The 20,000-nt window shown below is 45.2% G+C and overlaps 1 protein-coding gene across 1 annotated transcript in view; it reads right to left on the reverse strand.

Annotated features, from left to right (window-relative positions):
* The window catches only part of LOC311246617 (uncharacterized protein), a gene marked incomplete at its 5' end in the record, with an annotated part of 44,204 nt that overhangs the window by 24,001 nt on the left and 203 nt on the right, over positions 1–20,000 (reverse strand). Inside the window, 4 exons of the mRNA XM_084336766.1 lie at positions 3,168–3,178; positions 3,487–3,615; positions 6,829–6,960; positions 7,432–7,651. Of these exons, the coding sequence (XP_084192892.1) occupies positions 3,168–3,178; positions 3,487–3,615; positions 6,829–6,960; positions 7,432–7,651 (492 nt within the window). The remainder of the gene's footprint in view (positions 1–3,167; positions 3,179–3,486; positions 3,616–6,828; positions 6,961–7,431; positions 7,652–20,000) is intronic.

Below are 20,000 nucleotides of genomic sequence, written 5' to 3' on the forward strand. Positions count from 1 at the left end.
GCCAATTCCCAATCCCCTTCCTGGTCGCTGCGCACTTACCCCCCACAGTCGGTCTGGGAGAGTGGAGGCTATCACGTGCTTCCTCCGACACATGTCCAGCCAATCAACCGCTTCTTTTCACCTGGCAGCGCGGATTCTCACTGAGAGGGCGTAGCGTGTGGAAGGATCACACTATCCCACTTAGATCCTATCCGCGCTTGCAGAAAACAGAATCACGCACCGCATAACTCATCTTGACAATAACAGAGGTCCACAACATGGAGCCTGAAAAGAACTCACGGAAGTCTCACAACCAATACAAACGCGGCCAGTGACGTACTCTATGGTGGGGGGAATTCCGTGACCCACCTGCCCAAATATGGCGTGGGACCAGGGAACTCCCCCCCCCCCCCTTTCCCTACCCTGTGACACGCTGACCCAACAGCGTGACAGGAAGCCCGAGGGACAGGAGGTCTAACCCCCTGACTAATCAGAAAAAAGGGGAGGGAGGGTTTATCAGTTCACCCCCTCATGACCCCTCACCCCTGATACGATGCAATGTCAAAGCAGAGCCATGACACCAGTCATAGCGTGCTACATGAAGCGCAGTTATACCTGTTTAAGGTAACAGCTTCACATTCTGCACGCCAGCCACAGACGATAACCTCGCCTGTGCAAAAACTGGTTTTATATATGGCTTCAGGCTCATGTGCGAACCTGCCACCTAAATTTGTACACCTTTACCCTAAAGGAAGAAAAAACACAGACCAAGAGAGGGGCCAAGGGCCCTGGTACAAGAGCTTACACATGTAACTTTTGTAGGCCAACACCTAACCCAGTTGTGGATCTTAAATGTGAATACGATACACACAACCCTCCATCACAACAAAAAAGGGCAAAAGTACACTCTCACTACTGTAAGAGGAAACGCCGTTTTTCATGATGAGAGAAGACATAAGTCCTCGATTAAGTACTGGTCACAGGCCTTGCTAAGTCCACATGACAGCGACCAAACAATTTTCAGAAAAAATTGCCTCTCTCTAAGCAAGAGCACAACCCCAGCAGAAGCTGAGGGATTTACACCGTATCCCCAAAAATATAGTGAATCAACACACATTTTGTAAACAAAATCATATTTGAAGGAGGGGGGGGGGGGGCCCAGGGGCAACCCGGGGAATAATTTCACTCACCCCTCACCACCTTACCCCTGATACGACGCCAAATGTGTAGAGTAAGCTTTACATCATGCACGCCAGCACAGCCGAAGACCTTGTTTGAACAGGCACAGCCCTGCTTATGTGTGAAAAAAACTTGCCACTTGTTATTGTCATCATTACCCTCAATCCCTCGATCACATGCCACTATGCACAGTATTGTAGGGTAACCCAGCCAGTTGTCTAAACGTTACATGCACACACACAACTTCTCATCATACAACAAAAAACCCAGTTAATTTTTACTCACGTAAAAAACAACGCTGTTCCTAGGTAGAGAGAAAGGCACAAGCCTTGGCCAACGCTACCTAAGCTATACAAAGCGACCAAGACAATTCACACACAGCACATGTCGTATCTCTAAATGTAGTGAAGTAACATATGTTTTGTAGACAAAGACATCGTTATTAACAAAACATTCGGGAGGGGAAGGGAGGAAGAGTGGGGTAATGTCCAATGGACATCTTACCTGCACCAAGGAACGCAGGGCGAAAGGCCGCAACACAGGTTGGTCTCTACGTTGATGAAAGGCCTCTCGCTGGCGGGGCAAAAAGAAGCTGAGGCTCCGGCGAGACGCCCCCCTCCTGCAGCCGGTCATGGTGCAGGCCCGACTACATCTTCTGTCAAAGATGATGTCGTAGTCAGAGTGCCAGGGCCTGCTATTCTCACGGCTACGCCAATGGTCGTAGCACAAGCTAACAGCTAACTCTAGGCTAACTGATAGCATCAAGCTAACGTTCCCAGCCGAGCAAAGCCGGTAGCTAATGTCGTAGCTAAACAGCTAACTGGCTAACAGTTAGCTTAACCCTGCTATCGCTAGCCACTAGCTCACGCAGAAGCAAGCTAAGCGGCTACCACTGAAAACTGCACAACGTGAGAAAAGCAATACAGGCCAACACTTCAGACAGCCGCTGTCTTTTCCTCTTCTCAATCCGAAGAAAAGAAGGGAAAAAAGGCAACACACGTCCCTCTTCAGAACGGTGTTTACCAGACACAGCGGTGCCGGCAACAAGTCCCTCGTGGACTATAGCCGACTTGAGCATGGAGATATTCTCATAATGAACACCAAGCTCACCTCCCTCGCACCGGGTGCTTTTCATCTTGAAAATCGGGGCCAGCACGGCGACAGTGGGTATCCGTTTGTCCAGAGACCCGGGGAATTGAACCGCAGATTCGGAATCACGGTCCCAGGAAAACAAAGCTCTTACTTGAGGAGGAGCTAATGTTAACGTGGGCATCAAACCAGAACCCCCTCCACGCCGCTAAGTGGCAGCGAAAAAGGATACCGGCCTGGAGCCGGCCTTCGTAAGCTGTGTAGTTGTTCCCCCCACAACCGACACACCTGGCGCCCGCGTCGCAAAAACATCACCCGCCCCAGAGAGGCCGTCAGCCCTCACACGGCCGAGCGCCTCCCAAGCAAAGTGTCCAACTGCAGAGCCGGAGGTAATGCCGGCGGGGATTGCTCAGCGACGCAAGCCCCTAATACGAAGTGCCGGTGGAAGTCAGAATGATCATCATCTTCTAGACACTCCGGTTGCGAAGACATTATCGCTGTATTTCCTCGAAAATAGTGAGAGAGAAAACAAAGATATAATGTCAACGCAGCTCCTTCTCTTCAACGTAGCTCCTTTCCAACTATTTCGGCACTAAACTCAAGTGGTGTATACAGACACTTGTCGGTGGTGAAAATAAGGAAGGAGCTGTTAGTATGGCCACATCCCCGCTTATGTAGAGGAGTGGATGGGGTTGTGGCCAGGCGGATGGGTGTGTACATGTGAAGAAATGTATTCAGTATTAGACTGGATATGGGATATGTTCCACTACGAGCAGAGCGTAAGGTAATACGATATATAACAGAAGACATTAAAGACCTCCATGAATAAAGAGGGGAGAAACTTAAACCAAAAGAAAACTGAAAAGGCAGAAGGGGTTGGGAAGTGCTCGATGGATACACCTACAGATGGATGAACCTACAATGGATGAACCTACAGATGGATGAAACTACAGATGGATGAAACTACAGATGGATGACACTACAGATGGATGAACCTACCGATGGATGAAACTACAGATGGATGACACTACAGATGGATGACACTACAGATGGATGACACTACCGATGGATGACACTACAGATGGATGACACTACAGATGGATGACACTACCGATGGATGAAACTACAGATGGATGACACTACAGATGGATAAAACTACAGATGGATGAAACTACAGATGGATGACACTACAGATGGATGACACTACAGATGGATGACACTACAGATGGATGAACCTACCGATGGCTTGTGGTGCAACCAGGTGACAGAAGAGCGAGGCAAACATGACGAGGATCATAGGATACGACACCCAGGCCAGGTACTGGAGCGCCACCTTCCCCTTCAGCTCCCCGTACATCCACTTATAGGCTGAGAGAGAGAGAGAGAGAGAGAGAGAGAGAGAGAGAGAGAGAGAGAGAGAGAGAGAGAGAGAGAGAGAGAGAGATATGACTTCAAATGGAATAGTATATTAGTTACATGCTGTTGGTTTGATGTTGATGTTTGTTGTTTCTATTTATTGTACTTCTACCCTCCCAATGCAGGACAATAAAGCTTCACTGAACTGGACACAAGACTGAGCTCATGTCATATTGGTTTGCAAACATGCTGAGAAGAGTATGGTCAACCAATAGTATTCAGTAGTTCCTGCTGAATAGTGTGTCTTATGAAAATAATAATAATAATAATAATAATAATAATAATAATAATAATAATAATAATAATAATAATAATAATAATAATAATAATAATAATAATAATAATAATAATAATAATAAATAATAATAATAATAATAATAATAATAATAATAATAATAATAATAATAATAATAATAATAATAATAATAATAATAATCATCTCATCATCATCATCATCATCATCATCTCATCATCATCATCATCATCATCATCATATCATCATCATCATCATCATAATAATAATAATAATAATAATAATAATAATAATAATAATAATAATAAAATAATAATAATAATAATAATAATAATAATATAATAATAATAATAATAATCATAATCATAATCATCATAATAATAATAATAATCATAATCATAATCATAATCATAATCATCATAATAATAATAATAATAATAATAATAATAAAATAAAAATGTCCACAGTAGAGGAACCTTGCTTGTCGCATGCACAAGCACAAACTGAAAAGCAAGAAATAAAGGACACTCTTGAAATCTCAAAACGGACACAAAAACAGCTCCACTAATTTTTAAATTGATTCGAGTAGGCTAATATATCATATCATGTAGACAATTGTGAATTTGTGAAGCAGGCTAAATTGTTTCCATTATGAAAGTTCCGCGGCTGAGAAGAGAGGCGTGCGCAAAGCCTGTCTTTGCACAGAAATGAGAATGTGTTGTTGTCATACCTGTTACACTTGTTAGCTCTTTAACCACTCGTACAGCAAACTGTAAACTGTAGTACAAAGTATGTGTACATAGAGTAATGTATGCATATGTGGTGCATGCATGTATCCTTGAGCGACTGTTCTACAGCATGACCCAGTGACTTGAACTGTCCCAGGCGGGCGGCATGACGTGGAAACTCAACTGGACTTACTGTTTACACATTTCTTTCCCTTGTGCATGGACTGAACCCATAACTACTTTTCTACATACAGTATGTGTTTATGTTACATTCTTCCAGTCATTTGAATGACGTGACTAGGAGATCTGTGACCATTTTGTATTGTCTTTTTTCTGTTGTGAAGCATTTTGAGCTGCAGTTTCTGTATGAAAGGTGCTATACAAATAAAGTTTATTATTATTATTATTATTATTATTATTATTATTATTATTATTATTATTATTACAATAGCACATATACGATTGAAAAATCGGTGTATGCAACTTTTTACAAAAATCGATGTATCAGGTGGCGTAGCGGAGATTGCGCTCATCACCAATGCAAGAGACTGCGGTCTCGACTCCCGGAGAGTCAGCATTGCCTTGGCTCGGGCTGATCGCTATACTAACTCGTTTGGCTGAGTTAGGGGGAGGGGAGCCGTGGGTGGGTCCTGGGCGTTGTGGACAGCGACCCCTACAGTTCGGTCGGGGCGCCTGCTCAGCGAAGGTAGGATCTGGTGAGAGGTAGTGTGGCCTCCCACACGTTACACTCTCCCAGTGAGAATCTGCGCTGCCAGGCTGGCTGCCGGCTGGCTGCACATGCGTCGGAGCAGGGACGTGCACAGGACTTTAGAGGGGCAGGTGCTCAAAGGCTGAAAAGGGCACTACACTTGTGTGTATATGTTAACCGAGCGCGCATAGCGATTTTTTTAAGGGCCCTTTTTGGGCGGGGGGCCCCCTTTTTATGCTTTTTGGGGGGTTTTGGTGATCAAATATTGAATATTGAACTATAATAATCAGTGCAGGAGCTCACTTATCCTTGAAAGACACTTTTATCACTGACTTAAAAGGCCCATACATCTCCATAAATGTTCAGGGGGGAGGGAATAAGTGCTTACCCTACAGACCCCAAGAAGTGCTGTATATTCTGTATTGTTTAATATAAATGCATTTATTTTTTATTCCAATCCCGATTTGTATTTGAGATTCCCAAATCCCATCGGACTTGACTTCTTCATGTCCCTCAATGAGTGTAATACCAGCATTCAACTGTATGCGCCACAGCGGTTTCTATCATCATCATCATCACCCACGCTATGCATAAAATATATAGGTCCGCGGAGAGGCACGCTGAGGAGGCCGTGCAAACTGCAATGGAATGTGGGGCATCTCTCTCTCTTTACCTAATATTTTGATTCTATCCTGACATTTTTCAGTTGGAAGGGCAGTCTATATGCGTAACAAAAAAAATATTTTTATTTTATTTATTTTTTCAAAATGGGCACTTTTTTGATGAGGCTTAAAAAGGCAGGTGCTCAGGCACCCCTTGGCCTCTATGTGTGCACATGCCTGCGTCGGAGGAAAGCATGTGACAGTCTCCGGCCTCTCGGACCAACAGTAGGGGAAAGTGCGCAACAACCAGGAAGGGGGTTGGGAATTGGCATAACGACTAACAGTGGGATGGGAGAAAAATCGGAAAAAGAAGGAGGGGAAAAAAGATAATCAAAAAGAAAAAAAGAAAAAAATCAATGTATTTTATCCAGTGCGATATCTTGTGCAATACTGACATTTTGTGCAAAAGGGCAACGTGCTAATCTACAATTAACATGCAATCTGTTCCAGAACTTTACAATTCAAGTGCAATAAATCATTGTGCACATTTGTAATTTGTCTGATCTGTTAACATCAACCTGCAAAGGGACTACAGATGGAAATTAGCCTCTGGCTATAATCTGGCATATTTAGGCTACATGAAAATGTTCATTGATATGTACTGTCCCTATTTTAAATGAAAAAGAAAATCTGATAACCCATCCAGGCGTACGTTTTTGGAATGTTTTCTGGAAGGGTTCAATTTGCTTTATAAATACATTTTGTGTATGATTGATTGATTGATTGATTGATTGATTGATTGATTGATCGACTGGTCGATTGATCGATTAATCGATTGATTGATAGTGGTTATCTATCTGTCCAGTACAGTACCTTGCAGGCTCTTGGCGCTGGTGTAGTCCATACTCCAGCTGACCAGAGCCATAGTGAGGCCGAGCAGGATGAGGAAGATCCAGTCCTCCCCCATCTTGGTCACTATGTAGCGCTGCATACGAGACAAACAGTCTGGGACAAGACACAGGAGTTGAATGACTCACATTGACTGATTATAATCATGATTAATTCTAATTATTAGGAGTGAGTTTATCTGCATTTTACTAGATATATGTAGGTTGTTAGTTGATCTCCCTGCAAGGTTACATTATTTATCTTTTCTATAGGGGTCATTTTTAGAAGTTTTCTTTATATTATTATTAAATTTGATTAATGAGGCAATTTAATCAAAACCCTTCTTTATAAAGAGACAATTATATATATATATATATATATATATATATATATATATATATATATATATATATATATATATATATATATATATATATATATATATATATATATATATATATTATTATTACATTTCTTTTCTAGAGGCATATACAGTATGGCACACATAATCCCTCTTTCTGGAACATGTTCTGGACTTTTCTGGAGCATTATCTTTGCCTCCCCTGTCTACCTGCCCCCATCAGTCACCTTGGCATTTGGAGTAGGGGCGTGGCTTCTTGGTGGAGGAGGTGTGGCTGAGGTGCGACTCCAGCGTGGCGGCATGGTGAAGGTGATGTGGCCGGCCGTGCCCCCTGCGGGCGCTGGCTGAAGTGGTCTCTGTCTGCCTTCTGCATTGTCTCTCTGTCAGTAGTCGGGCAGCCTCCCGTCTGGCAAAATTCCCCAGCTGCTCCCTGTACTCCCCATACAGCTGCAGACGGCAGAGGAAAGACTACATTACCCAGAGTACCCCGCTGCGTGTCAAAAGGTTCACAAAGCTGGACCACAAAATGAGTATTGAGGAGAGTGTTACCTTTTTATTTTATTTAAAAAAAATAAAAACGATTGCGTTGCTTAGACATAAGGTGGGAATTGAGAGGCGCTGCTGTGAAGAGGCGGGGGTGGGCCGAGATAAACAGAGAGGACAAACAAGAGGAGAAGGGAGAGAGGGCAAGATAACTGAAGAGTGAACCTGAGGAGCGGGAGAGAACTGGATCTGGAGATAACGAGGCAGTGCGAGGGAATGTGCGGCGTGTGTGTAAGGGATACACACCAACCTGAATACCCTGGCAGACAGAAATAGACAAAACGGGCATAGAGATCGGAAAAACCCCTCCCAGAGAGAGGAGCCAGGAGCTGGACGGCAGCCAGGCCGCTGGAGGAAGAGATCCTAGAAGAGAGAGAACATTCCACACCTTCTCCTTCCTCCTCACACACACACACACACACAAGATGTCCGCCACTCTCCCCTATGATCTGGTCTGAGGTCTGCTTTCACCATCCCACCGCTTACTAGAACCACGGAGGCTATAAAGAACACAGCCGATCTGTGTTGTACTGCAGCGGGTAACGATGTGAAACAACTTACACTCACAGATCACATGCATTCCGCTACATAGCGGAGGAGCACGAGGGGAAACCATTGGGAGAGAGGTGGGCGCCAGGCATTTCTGTCTCATGTTCTCAACCCAGAGGCCCGACCGAGGCTAACGCTCATCCAATTACCTCACGGCGGTACATGACGGGTGCAAGCCTGCCATAACACTCTAGAATCAAACCAGATATGATCTATTCATTATGGCGAGGCCGGGACACGTCGGTGTTCCATGGTGAGAGACACCAGACGGCGTGGGACTGTTTACAGTGGTAATCGGCGTGCGAGGACCATTCGCCGCGGTTTAAACAGACAAGAGTACTGGCAGAGCCACTAAAGCCACACACGACACAAAGTAATTGTTATAGATGTGTATAATTAATGCACGGATGTGCCAGATAGCAGGTGGCTTGTGATAACACTGGGAAGTGGCGGAACAGTTTTGATGCTTCTATATTCACTGGGCCGTCCTTTTCATAAAGCCCTCAAACACGGCTAACCTCTAACTGTTATTGAGAACAATGTAACATTATCTAGAGCCTTATGGGTTGTCGTGTAGCAAGTGCAGGGGTATAAAAACAAAAAGTACCCAGAAATTATACTTAAGTGAAAGTATGGGTACCGTCTCAAAATCGTACTCAAGTAAAAGTCAGAGTATCTGGCTAAAAACACACTTGAGTAAAAGTAAAAGAGTTTCTTTAAAAAGGGGACATGCATTGCTATTCCTTTCACTATTTGGGCAACTTTACACAATTCCTGTGAGTCTATGGAACACATTTGTATAGTTAAAAAAATATAATTTCAAGCTGTTTTTAACCTGGGCTCCGCCCATAAGCGCTTTGAGTGACAGTCACCCACACAGCGTGATACATGTATACGAGAGAGCGAGAGAGAGAACGAGCGAGCGAGAGAGAGAGAGAGGGAGAGAGAGAGAGGATACATCGCTCCATGCGTGCGTGTGCGCTGTGAGCAACTCAACTGCGATTGTGTGTAAAATGCAAGTTGAGAGAGAGAGGGAGAGAGAGAGAGGATACATCGCTCCGTGCGTGCGTGTGCGCTGTGAGCGGCTCAACAGCGATTGTGTGTAAAATGCAATGTTGAGAGAGAGAGGGGGAGAGTCAGGGACAGGGAGACCGCTTCCGCATTATTCCCACTGCTCCGTTGTTGAGCGAATTGTTGATTCTCTCTGTCGGCACCCGCGCACGTCAACCTGTTTGAGGAAGTAATTCCACTCGCTCTGTTGTTGAGCGAATTGTTGATTCTCTCTGTCGGCACCCGTGCACGTCAACCAATATGAAATGAAAATGGGGGACCCTGATGTAAACAAGACAAACGTCTTTCTCAGGTCTGCATCCCCTTAACAATTGTGTGTATTGAGCCGTACTGTATTGTACCCATTCTGCAATCTGTTAAATAAAGTTTTCATTCATTCATTCATTCAACCTGTTTGAGGAAGTAATTCCACTCGCTTTGTTGTTGAGCGAATTGTTGATTGTGGGCGGTGACTACAACCAGTGCCTTATTCACGTCAGCAAAACAGTCAAATCAGAACGGCTTAGTTGAGTGAGGGAGGATCTCGTGAACTCGAGACTAGACTGATGAGCCAAAATGAGAATTAGAGAAACAGACCCCATTGACATAAACCCCCATTGCTAGGAAACAATGCTAAACACTGGAAAAGGCCATTTATAAGACACGGGACCTTTAAGTACTAAAAAGTTAAAGTTACAACTTTTCATGGAGAAAATAGGGCTAGGGCTTAACTCATTGACCGCCAGCAGCAGGGGGCGCTGATCCCCCTTCATCGCCAGGTCTTTAATTCAATGGATATAGTTTTAGACTGCGACATTTGCGAGTGCTTAAAATATATCTTATATTATATCTATGGGTCTAATAACACCGTCGACTGTCAGTGAGTTGCTTCCAGTCAACATGCCCAAAACAGATTGTTTTTCATCCGTAAATTTCCGTTTTATACCGTTTTGAATAGAGTATGGTTTGGGTGCTTTTGAGTAATTCCAGGAAAAAGACGAGAAAAAGGCATTTTACTGTAATCCAGTCATCATGTTGTAATTTTTCGGCTGATTATCTAGTCATCCTGAAATCAACGCTAGATTATCATTATTATATCTCGTTGTGCATACATGAAATGACCGTCGGTAGAAATAAATATCAGATCAACGATCAAATTTATATATAGTGTTCTTACCTTGTATCTGATGTAATGCAAAAGAAATAATCCAATTATCTGATCGCCGTTCCAAATACTGCTCGTGAAGGTCCGTACCACATTACCAACCGTTACATATGGGCGGTAGTAGGGATGTGCATCTCCATCACTGAGGCCGATGCGATGCGCATCTCGATACGGTGGCAACGATACGATACATTAACGATACATTTGAAGCACCGGGCGATGCGATGCGATACGATTCAACCCTGTGTTCTATACGATACGATTCGATACGATTTTATTCAACATAATCCGATTCGGGGCAATAAGATGCGATTCAACACGATGCAAAATAATGATACAATTTTATGGTATGACAGAGGATTTGGTTGTATTCCTTATACAGCTTATATTATTATTAAAAATCAAATAATCTACTCTAAGACTATTTATATAAAAACTATTGGGTGCCTAAGACTTTTGCACAGTACTGTGTTTTCTATCCACTTTAGCTAAAAACACACACACACAATGTATATACACACTACTGTGAGACAATATAGCTTATAGCAGACTTAATGATTTTATAATATTTCAGATAATGAAATTAAATGTTTATCATCAACTATCCAGTTAGTATTTATATTGTAACGTTTGGAGAGAGAGAGAGAGAGAGGGCGAGAGAGAGAGAGAGAGCAAGAGCGAGAGCGCGTTTGAGCGTTCTGATGCTCCGTAGCTAACCACACCATGATGGCATTTTGTCAACAACACAGTTTGAACCTGGCTGGAGGAAGCGATATAAAGAAACGAATTGCCAATAAATGTGAAGTTATCTTTGAACCTGTTGTTCTATGTCGTATAAGCTTCTGCTCAGCGCCATACTGCACATATCTCACTTCAGTACTTGTGCACTGAATAAAAACTCACAATGTACCTTTACATACCAACATCCATACCTGGCCACACCCCCATCTGCTACCTATATAAGCAGGGGTGTGGCCACACACTGATCTCCTTCTCAAATTTCACCACAAGAGAGTGCCTGTATACCAATCACTTGACGTGGGAAAGAAAGTATTTAGCTGAAGAAAGGAAAACAGAAGAACAAGGAGATACGTTGACGTTATATCTTTATTTTCTCTCTCACTATTTTCGAGAAAATACGGCGATAATGTCTTCATCACTGGGGTGTCTGGAAGATGATGATCATTCTGACCTCCACCGGCTTTTTCGTATTAGGGGCTCGCGTAGCTGATCTACTCCCCACCTGCAGTCCTCCTTGCTGCGGCTGGATAGGTATTGAACCTCCGGTTCTACAGCTGGACTGCAGGAGGCACCGGCTGTTGTGAGAAACTGGTTGCTTTCTGGGCTGGGTGAGTAATGTTTTGCTATACGAGCACCAGTTGTCTGCTAATGCTATGGGGGTTAGCTGACAATTTTACGAAGGCCGGCCCCAGATTGGGGTCCTCTGTTCGGCCTCTTAGGCGACGGACGGAGGGTCCTGGTCTGACGCCCATAATGGTCAAACTAGTGGGCCGCGACCGAGATCTGGTTTAAACTGTCTGTTAAATCACCGTTGAAAACTGTGTTGACATTTCTTTTTCTCTTCTCTCTTAGGATGAGGAGGGATTCAGGCGGTGGCCTGTCTGAAGTGTGGCTTGTTATGTCGTTGTGTACAGTTCAGGTGATAGCTGCTTAGCTTGCATGCTAGTGTGTGGCCTACTGTTAGCCAGTCAGCTGTTAGCTGCGGCGCTAGCCCGTTGTGTTCACTAGGCTAGGAAACGTTAGCTTGTTGCTATCAGTCGGGAGCGGCTGTTAGCTTAATGCTACACTGTTGAACGTTACTGTGAGTATAACAAGCCTTAACACTCTGACTACGACGTCATCTTTGACAGAGGATGTTAGTCAACCCTACACCGGGTGCCCTGCCAGCGAGGACTTCGTCAACATGGAGAACGGCGGCTGGGTGGCGCAGTGGACATTTGCCATCGTCACCAACGCAGGAGACGCCGGGTTCGACTTCGGCTGTCCCGTTAACCAGTGTTCACAGTGCTCTCGGCCTGCGCTCAGGGTGGAGGTAGGAGTCCTGCCGGACTTGACACTTCTTCTTTCCTTCCCTTCTAAATGTTTTGTAATAACGATGTTTTCCAAAACGTGTGTTGCTGCAATACATTGAGGATACGACGCGTGTTGTGTGTGAATTGTCTTGTCACTGGTATAGCTTCTCTCTACCTAGAGAATCGGTGTTGTTTTTTACGTGTGTTCAAATTAACTGGTTTAGTTGTGATGAGAACATGTGTGTTCATGTAACGTTAGTAACGTGGTTGAACTCACAACTAAGTGGGTTAATTAACCTGTGAAGCTATGCTTAGTGACATGTGATTGAGGAATAAATTCTTCTCTCAGCCTGTGATGACAATGAACAGCGTGTTCACATATTAACAGGGGTACCTGTTCAACCTGGTCGTATCAAGGGTAAGGTAGGGAGGGGTGACCCCCCCGTTTTTTTCCCTGGGGCTTCCCCCCCTCCTCTCAAACATGTTTTGTTTACAATATATTGTGTCACTATGTTTGTGGGGATACGATGTAGCCCTCAGCTTAAACTGCTGGGGTTGTGCTTCTGCTTGAGAAAATGATTTTTTTCCTAGGGAAAAGGTTGTTTGGTCACTGTCATATGTGCTTAGCAAGGCCTGTGGCCAATACATAATCGAGGACTTATGTCTCTCTCGTTATTAAAAACGGCGTTCCTCTGTAGTAAGAGTGTACTTTTGCCCTTTTTTGTTGTGATGAAGGGTTGTGTGTGTCGTTGAGATCCACAACTGGGTAAACCCTTCCTCCCCCTTTTTCTGTTTGGGCAGGGGTTAAAACCCCCTGTCCTTCGGGCTTCCTGTCACGTTGCTGGTTCGGCACGTTACAGGGTAGGGGGGGGGGGGAGTTTCCTGGTCCCACGCCCTGAAAGATTGGGCGTGTAGAGTACGCCATAGAGTACGTCACTGGGCGCGTTTCTATTGGTAAGGCTTCCGTGAGTTGTTCAGGTTCCATGTTATGGTTCTGTTTCAGGGAGTTTTCAGAGCCTCCTCCTCACAGAGCTATTCTTCAGGGAGAAGAGCCTTCTGTGAGTTCGGACCCTCCCTCCCAGTGAGGGAGCCTCCTCAGAGTTTCAGAGCCTCCTCCTCAGATTGTCAAGGTGAGTAGAACTTCGAAAAAGGAGTTCTGCTCTGTTGTATGTGTATTCGATTCAATTCAATTCGATTATTGAGCTTGGTGGGTGATGCAACGCAGTAGAGACGTGGTTCTTCTGCTCTGCTCCCTACTGGTAGTGTGTGTATTGGGTCAGAGCCTCCTCCTCTGGTGTTTGGAGTCTTCTCCTCAGGGAGTTCAGAGCTCCTCCTCGGAGAGTCCTAACCCAATTGTTACATAGCTCAATGCTGCAATATGTCTTTTCAATCTATACAGCTCACGTGGGAAGTCTCTCTGGGGGTTCCCCGTCCTCTCCTTTTTGGAGTAGGTGGACGGGGTATTGTTTAGGGTTTCCCTGACTCCTCGCCTTACAGGTCTGTTGAGTCATGGGTTTCTCCCCGTCATAGGGGTATGTCGCTCACCGTCCCCTCTTATGAAGTGTGGTTGACGGGGTGGTGTTTTCCCTCAGCCGCGTCGCATGGGACCCATGTCCGTATTATTTTTTCTGAAAAAATGTAAAATTAAAAAAGCGGCTTCTTGTCGTTCCCCCAGGCGGCTTGGAGGAACGGTATCTGGTGTCTTGTTAGACTATCCATTGATGTGTTTTGGGTCTCGACGTGTACATAGTGCTGGCCCTGGGTGTTTCTGATAGGAATCACGCATGAGGCTTGTGCGCCTTGGTTGCTCATCATTAAAACAGCGTATTTATGGGGCAACTGGGATGGAGTTTGTCTCTTCCGAGCGCCAGTTTACTAGGTTGTCTCGACGAATTCTCGTTCATATCTGGGGGATGTTAACGGAATAGATCAAAGCATAGGTAGAGGGGTCTCACGCACTTGGGGTGGGCCACTGAGCGCGGTACGAACGGGACCGTCTGGGTGGCGCCCTCTATAATGTTTTAGATCGACATGCGTACCTACCCCCCCTCCTAGAGTTGGGGATGTCGGCGTGATTAGGGCACAGGACTGGTTCTGGTCACGCTGGTCCAGGTCAGTTAACCCGTTGTCCGCCGGGGACGCAGATCTGCTGTTCTGGTACCCTGAGGGACTTGTGCTTTTTTCAGGGGGAAAAATGCCGGGTCGGCCCGGGTGTCACAGGGTTTGATATTATGGAGATGTTCGTTCTCCATTCTTTTCACCCCCCTCTCTTCTCCCGCTTACGCATGGCTGAGAGGGGGCTGTTGAGGTGGTTTTTATAGTACTCCTCTGGCATCCCTGTGTACGTCCCGGTCCGCCGGGCCCGGTCCGAAGTTGTTTTCATCGACCCGTAGGCCTGGGATAACCCCTTTTTGAAAACTAAAACCTTGTACTGCGGTATAGCCAGTGTATACCCGCAGGTGTGTTTTGGAGTTTTTTCCTGAGGGGTTATAGGAACAACCACCTCATGTTGAACCAAGAGGGTGGTTGATTCCCTGGTGTGTTGGAGCGGAGTCAACTCCCGGGTTACCCGGTTAAGTGTGCCCCTGCACGTTCATGACGTCTGCCAATCGTGTCAGCCTTCTCTGCCTCGGCCCCTCTAGAGCGTCTGGGATTTTTTGGTGGAGGCTTTGACATGGTGCTCAACAATGCCAGCATACGCCCCTTCCGCCGGGGTGCTGTTTTCAGTTGACCCCTTTGGCGCCTGTCTCGTCCGCAGTGCTCCAGGCTCGGGTCAAGTGCCTGCTGCCTGGATTGAGGGATCGGCCTCTTCTGGAGGTCGTCTCCCCGGTGCGCTGCCTGCTCCCGCTGTAGTGTAGCCTCTTGAGTGCTTCGAGTTACAGCCATGCTGACTGCCTGAGTATGCCAGGGTCAGTGAGCCAGGCGGTGTGCTAGTGGGGAGAAGGGCCTGCTCTTGGATGGGCCCTGTCCGAATACGCTGGCGATGTGGGGGGCGGTGTCACTAGTGACCGCCTGGTGAGGTCTTGATGCTGTGGCGTCATTGGCCTCTCCGGGCCCCCTTTTTCCGGGGGGGTCCAGTCCCTTCTGGGTCTGGGTCTTCCTTCTCGCTCAGCTGCTATGGCCTTGCCACGGGGTTGAGCTTTGCTCTTGACCCCGTGATTCTGGGGGCAGTAACGAGGGTTGTTCCTTCCGTTCGTTCCCTGGTGGCATGCGGTTGTGCGTGTGCGTAGTCGTGGGGTCAAGCCACGGTCTGCTCACCCTGTGCGTTGAGTTGCTCGAGTTCCTCTTCGCACGGTCGGATCCGTCTCCCTCCCGTCCTCCAATAGGGAGGGTATCCCTCCATTAGGGAGGGTCGGGGGGCTTGGTCCTCCCCGGTTCTGATGGTTGTGGGGGGCCTCAGTGGGGTACATTTGTCGAGCATCAGCTCCCGCTCAGCTCCCGTTGTGCAGTAGACGCTGAGCGGAAGCTTATACGACATAGAACAGTAGGTTATGAATATAACCGTGTTCTATGAGTATAGTGACGCTCAGCGTCTAGACGCCACTGCGGCCCCTGATCTTGCCTTGTGGTGAAAGATTGAGAAGGAGATGAGTGTGTGGCCACACCCCTGCTTATATAGGTAGCAGATGGGGGTGTGGCCAGATGGATGTTGGTATGTAAAGGTTAAGGTACATTGTGAGTTTTTATTCAGTGCACATGCACTGGAGTGAGATATGTGCAGTAGACGCTGAGTGTCACTATACTCATAGAACACGGTTATATTCATAACCTACTGTCAAGCGTCGTCAATATACCCCCCCCCCCCATTTCCTCACTGGAACTGGTGTTGCAGAGTCACGTTAGTTAGTTAGATACTGTAGTTTAGCGTTAGCTGAACGGCTAACTGGCTAACGTTAGCCAGCAGCTACTAGTGTTAGCCAGTTGGTCTCCTCCTCGACTTCCACTGTTTGTTTATAACTGTGACGCGGCTCTCGCCTTCTGTAGTAGCGAAGCAAAGATAGTATCTGCTGTGTGCAGTGCACTCACTGCTGACAGAAGTGGATGAGAGGAAATTATATGAATGAATCGGTTTTGACCGATGCAAAGACGCTACAACAAGATGCATCGCGAGTTCAACTTGAATTCTAGCCGATGCGCACTTATTCCACCAGTGCACTCGCATCGTGAAAGTTTATGCCGGTGCACCGATGCGAATCGGTGAATCTTAACATCACTAATGGGCGGGCGGTCGGGGTTACTGTTCGATGCCATTGTTGTATAGACCTGGCTCGCCTGAGTATTTAAACCCGGCCCGCCCGGCTCAGATCGGTTCCTAAAACACACCAGCCCATTTACAATGGGATGCAATAGCTCCGCATGGCAGTAGAGGGTGGTGTTGACCGTCTGCCAGCTCAGACAGGGTCTGAAGGGGATACCAGAGGCTGCAGCTATGAATTATGAATAGATATAGCAAATAAACGAAATAACGATCCCAAAAACAAGTTAACTCGTTTCTGGCGCTGAACGCATGGCGGGCAATAACGAGTATACTCGTTTTTGGCGCAGAACCAGTTAAGATCCCCGCTTTCTAGTCTTGCACAAGGACCAATCAGCATGGGTATGGGCGGGTTAATTTTCCATTGATGGGGATTTGATTGGCTGTTTTTAAATAAAGTGCGGCCGCAGGATTAATAACGTTAACGTTAGTTCGGCCAGAGAAACAAATATACTAATTAAAATTGTTGCACCTGCGAGATTTGTACTTTGTAGGTCTGCATTTTAAATGTAAGGAGTAAAAAGTATGTTTTTTTTCTCTGAAATGTAATTGAGTAAAAGTACAAGTATACGGAGGCTGGGTAGCGCAGTGGAGAATGCACTCGCCTACCACCGCAGAGACTCTGGGATCGAATCCAGCTGTCAGCGGTACCTCCAGCTTGGTCAGTCGTCCCTACAAACACAATTGGCAGTGTTAGTGGGTGGGAAGCCGGCGGGGTATGTGTCCTGGTCGTTGTAAACTGTGACTCCTACTGGTCGGTTGGGGCGCCTGTTCAGCAGGGAGGGGATCGGGGAGAAATAGCGTGAACCTCTGCACGCGTTACATTCCCCCAGTGAGAATCCTAGCTGTCAGGTGAAAAGAAGCGGCTGGCTGACTCCACATGTATCGGAGGAGGCATGTGGTAATTCTACACCCTCCCTAGGCTGACAGTGGGACAATGCGCGCAACGACCAGGAAGGGAATTGGCATAACGACTAAATTGGGATGGGAGCAAAATAATATATATATTTTTTTAAATGAATAAAAAAGTACAAGTATACAAACCTAATAATACTCGAGTAAAGTACAAATCCCCAAAAACAGTACTTAAGTATTGTAACTAAGTACAATTACTCAAGTACTTTACACCGCTGCCACTGCTGTATAGTGTAGTATAGCCTATAGCGGAGCTAGAAGTGGATCTGTTATTAGGTATACAGAGGAATGCAAAACCACTGTTGTCTATTGTCACTACTGGCTCCAATGCAAACGTGTAGGTTTGCATATAGCACACAGCTCGTCATAGGCCTACACAAGTATACAACTATGAGGGATTCAAACTCTTGTCATTGCTGTTGTTTATATGGTTATGATTTATATTAACTGGACATTCATACCATACGCATTAGTCATCAGTTAATGCTTTATGCTTGTGAATGAATGAATGAATGAATGAATGAATGAATGAATGAATGAATGAATGAATGGATGAATGAATGAATGAATGAATGAATGAATGAATGAATGAATGAATGAATGAATGAATGAATGAATGAATGAATGAATGAAAACTTTATTTAACAGATGGCAGAATGGGTACAATACAGTACGGCTCAATACACACAATTGTTTTTTTTTTTTATTATTGATCTTTTTCCCCCTCCTTTTTCCTCCGATTTTCTCCCATCCCAATGTTAGTCGTTATGCCAATTCCCATTCCCCTTCCTGGTCGCTGCGCACTTACCCCCCACAGTCGGTCTGGGAGAGTGGAGGCTACCACGTGCTTCCTCCGACACACGTCTAGCCAATCAACCGCTTCTTTTCACCTGGCAGCGCGGATTCTCACTGAGAGGGCGTAGCGTGTGGAAGGATCACACTATCCCACTTAGATCCTATCCGCGCTTAGCAGGCGCCCCGACCGAACTGTAGGAGTCGCTGTTTACAACGACCAGGACCCACCCACCAGCTTCTCCCACCTTCTAATACTGCCAATTGTATTAGTGTGAACGGCCAGCCAAGCTGGTGACAACCCCGGAGCTGTGAGCTGGAGCCGCTCCGGGGTTGGTGACGAACGCAATCTCCGTTATGCCACCTGACCGCCTGCAATACACACAATTGTTAAGGGGATGCAGACCTGAGAAAGACGTTTGTCTTGTTTCCATCAGGGTCCCCCATTTTCAATTCATATAGACATTTATGACATACACAACATACATGACATATAGGTATTTAGTACTGATACATGATACATTTGTGACATAAACGGTATTCAAATATACAGTACTGTTACCCCTAGATCCTGACAGAGTATATACATATGATGGGGAGGGGACTGTACATTAGGAGGGGGTGGGTGGGTGAGAGAGAAATATACATACGGCGGGGAGGGAATATATACATGCGGTGGGGAGGAGACTGAGGAGGTGGTGAGGGTTTTGGGCATTTACGGTGGCCAGTTTCGAATTGCAGCCTCCCGTAGGTGCTCTTTAAGAGCGGTTTTGAATAGTGTGAAATAATAGTGTCATCATAACACATTTATTACACATAATTAAACGATGAGTAATGAATTCATGATGAGCGTTTAATGTGAATTGTTATTGTTTATATGAAAAACAGGATTGTAACAAACTAGCTCAATCCTACATCAAACTAATAAATTACGTAACAGTAAAACAGTATTTTGACATGCTCTTAAAAGTGTGCTGTGAGAAATTAAATCGAAAAAAGTACAAACGACATATGCCACAAAAGAGGAACCATATGTAGCTAATAGCTTTCACAACACCTGGCCGGAGGTTAAGAAAATGGTAATCATGTGAAGACAAAGAATTATAATAAAAAAGAAAGGTGTTTTGATAGCTTTGGAGTGAAAGATTAGCCTTGAAGAATCTATGCATTGAAGCATTTAAAAAGAATTTAAGGCCATTTTACATTTGTGAATAAACTATTTAGCTACAATATAGTATTACATATAAAGGCAGCATTTATTTGTATAATATTTGTGTAATTCTATCTAACATTCAATATTCAAACAGACAGTTATATATCTATCCATGTAACCCTGCCTACAGTGTATGAAATTAAATTAAATTATAACTATAGACCTTTTCAAAATTGACAGCATAAACATTCTAAATGTTGCACCGTTCCATCAATAGCTGACAGGAAATCATCTCGGATTTAAGCTGTTCCCTTAGCAACGCAATTCCAATGAAAAAGTCT

The sequence above is a fragment of the Notolepis coatsorum genome, assembly GCF_963971535.1.
Source record: "Notolepis coatsorum genome assembly, chromosome: 19".
Lineage (NCBI taxonomy): Eukaryota > Metazoa > Chordata > Actinopteri > Aulopiformes > Paralepididae > Notolepis > Notolepis coatsorum.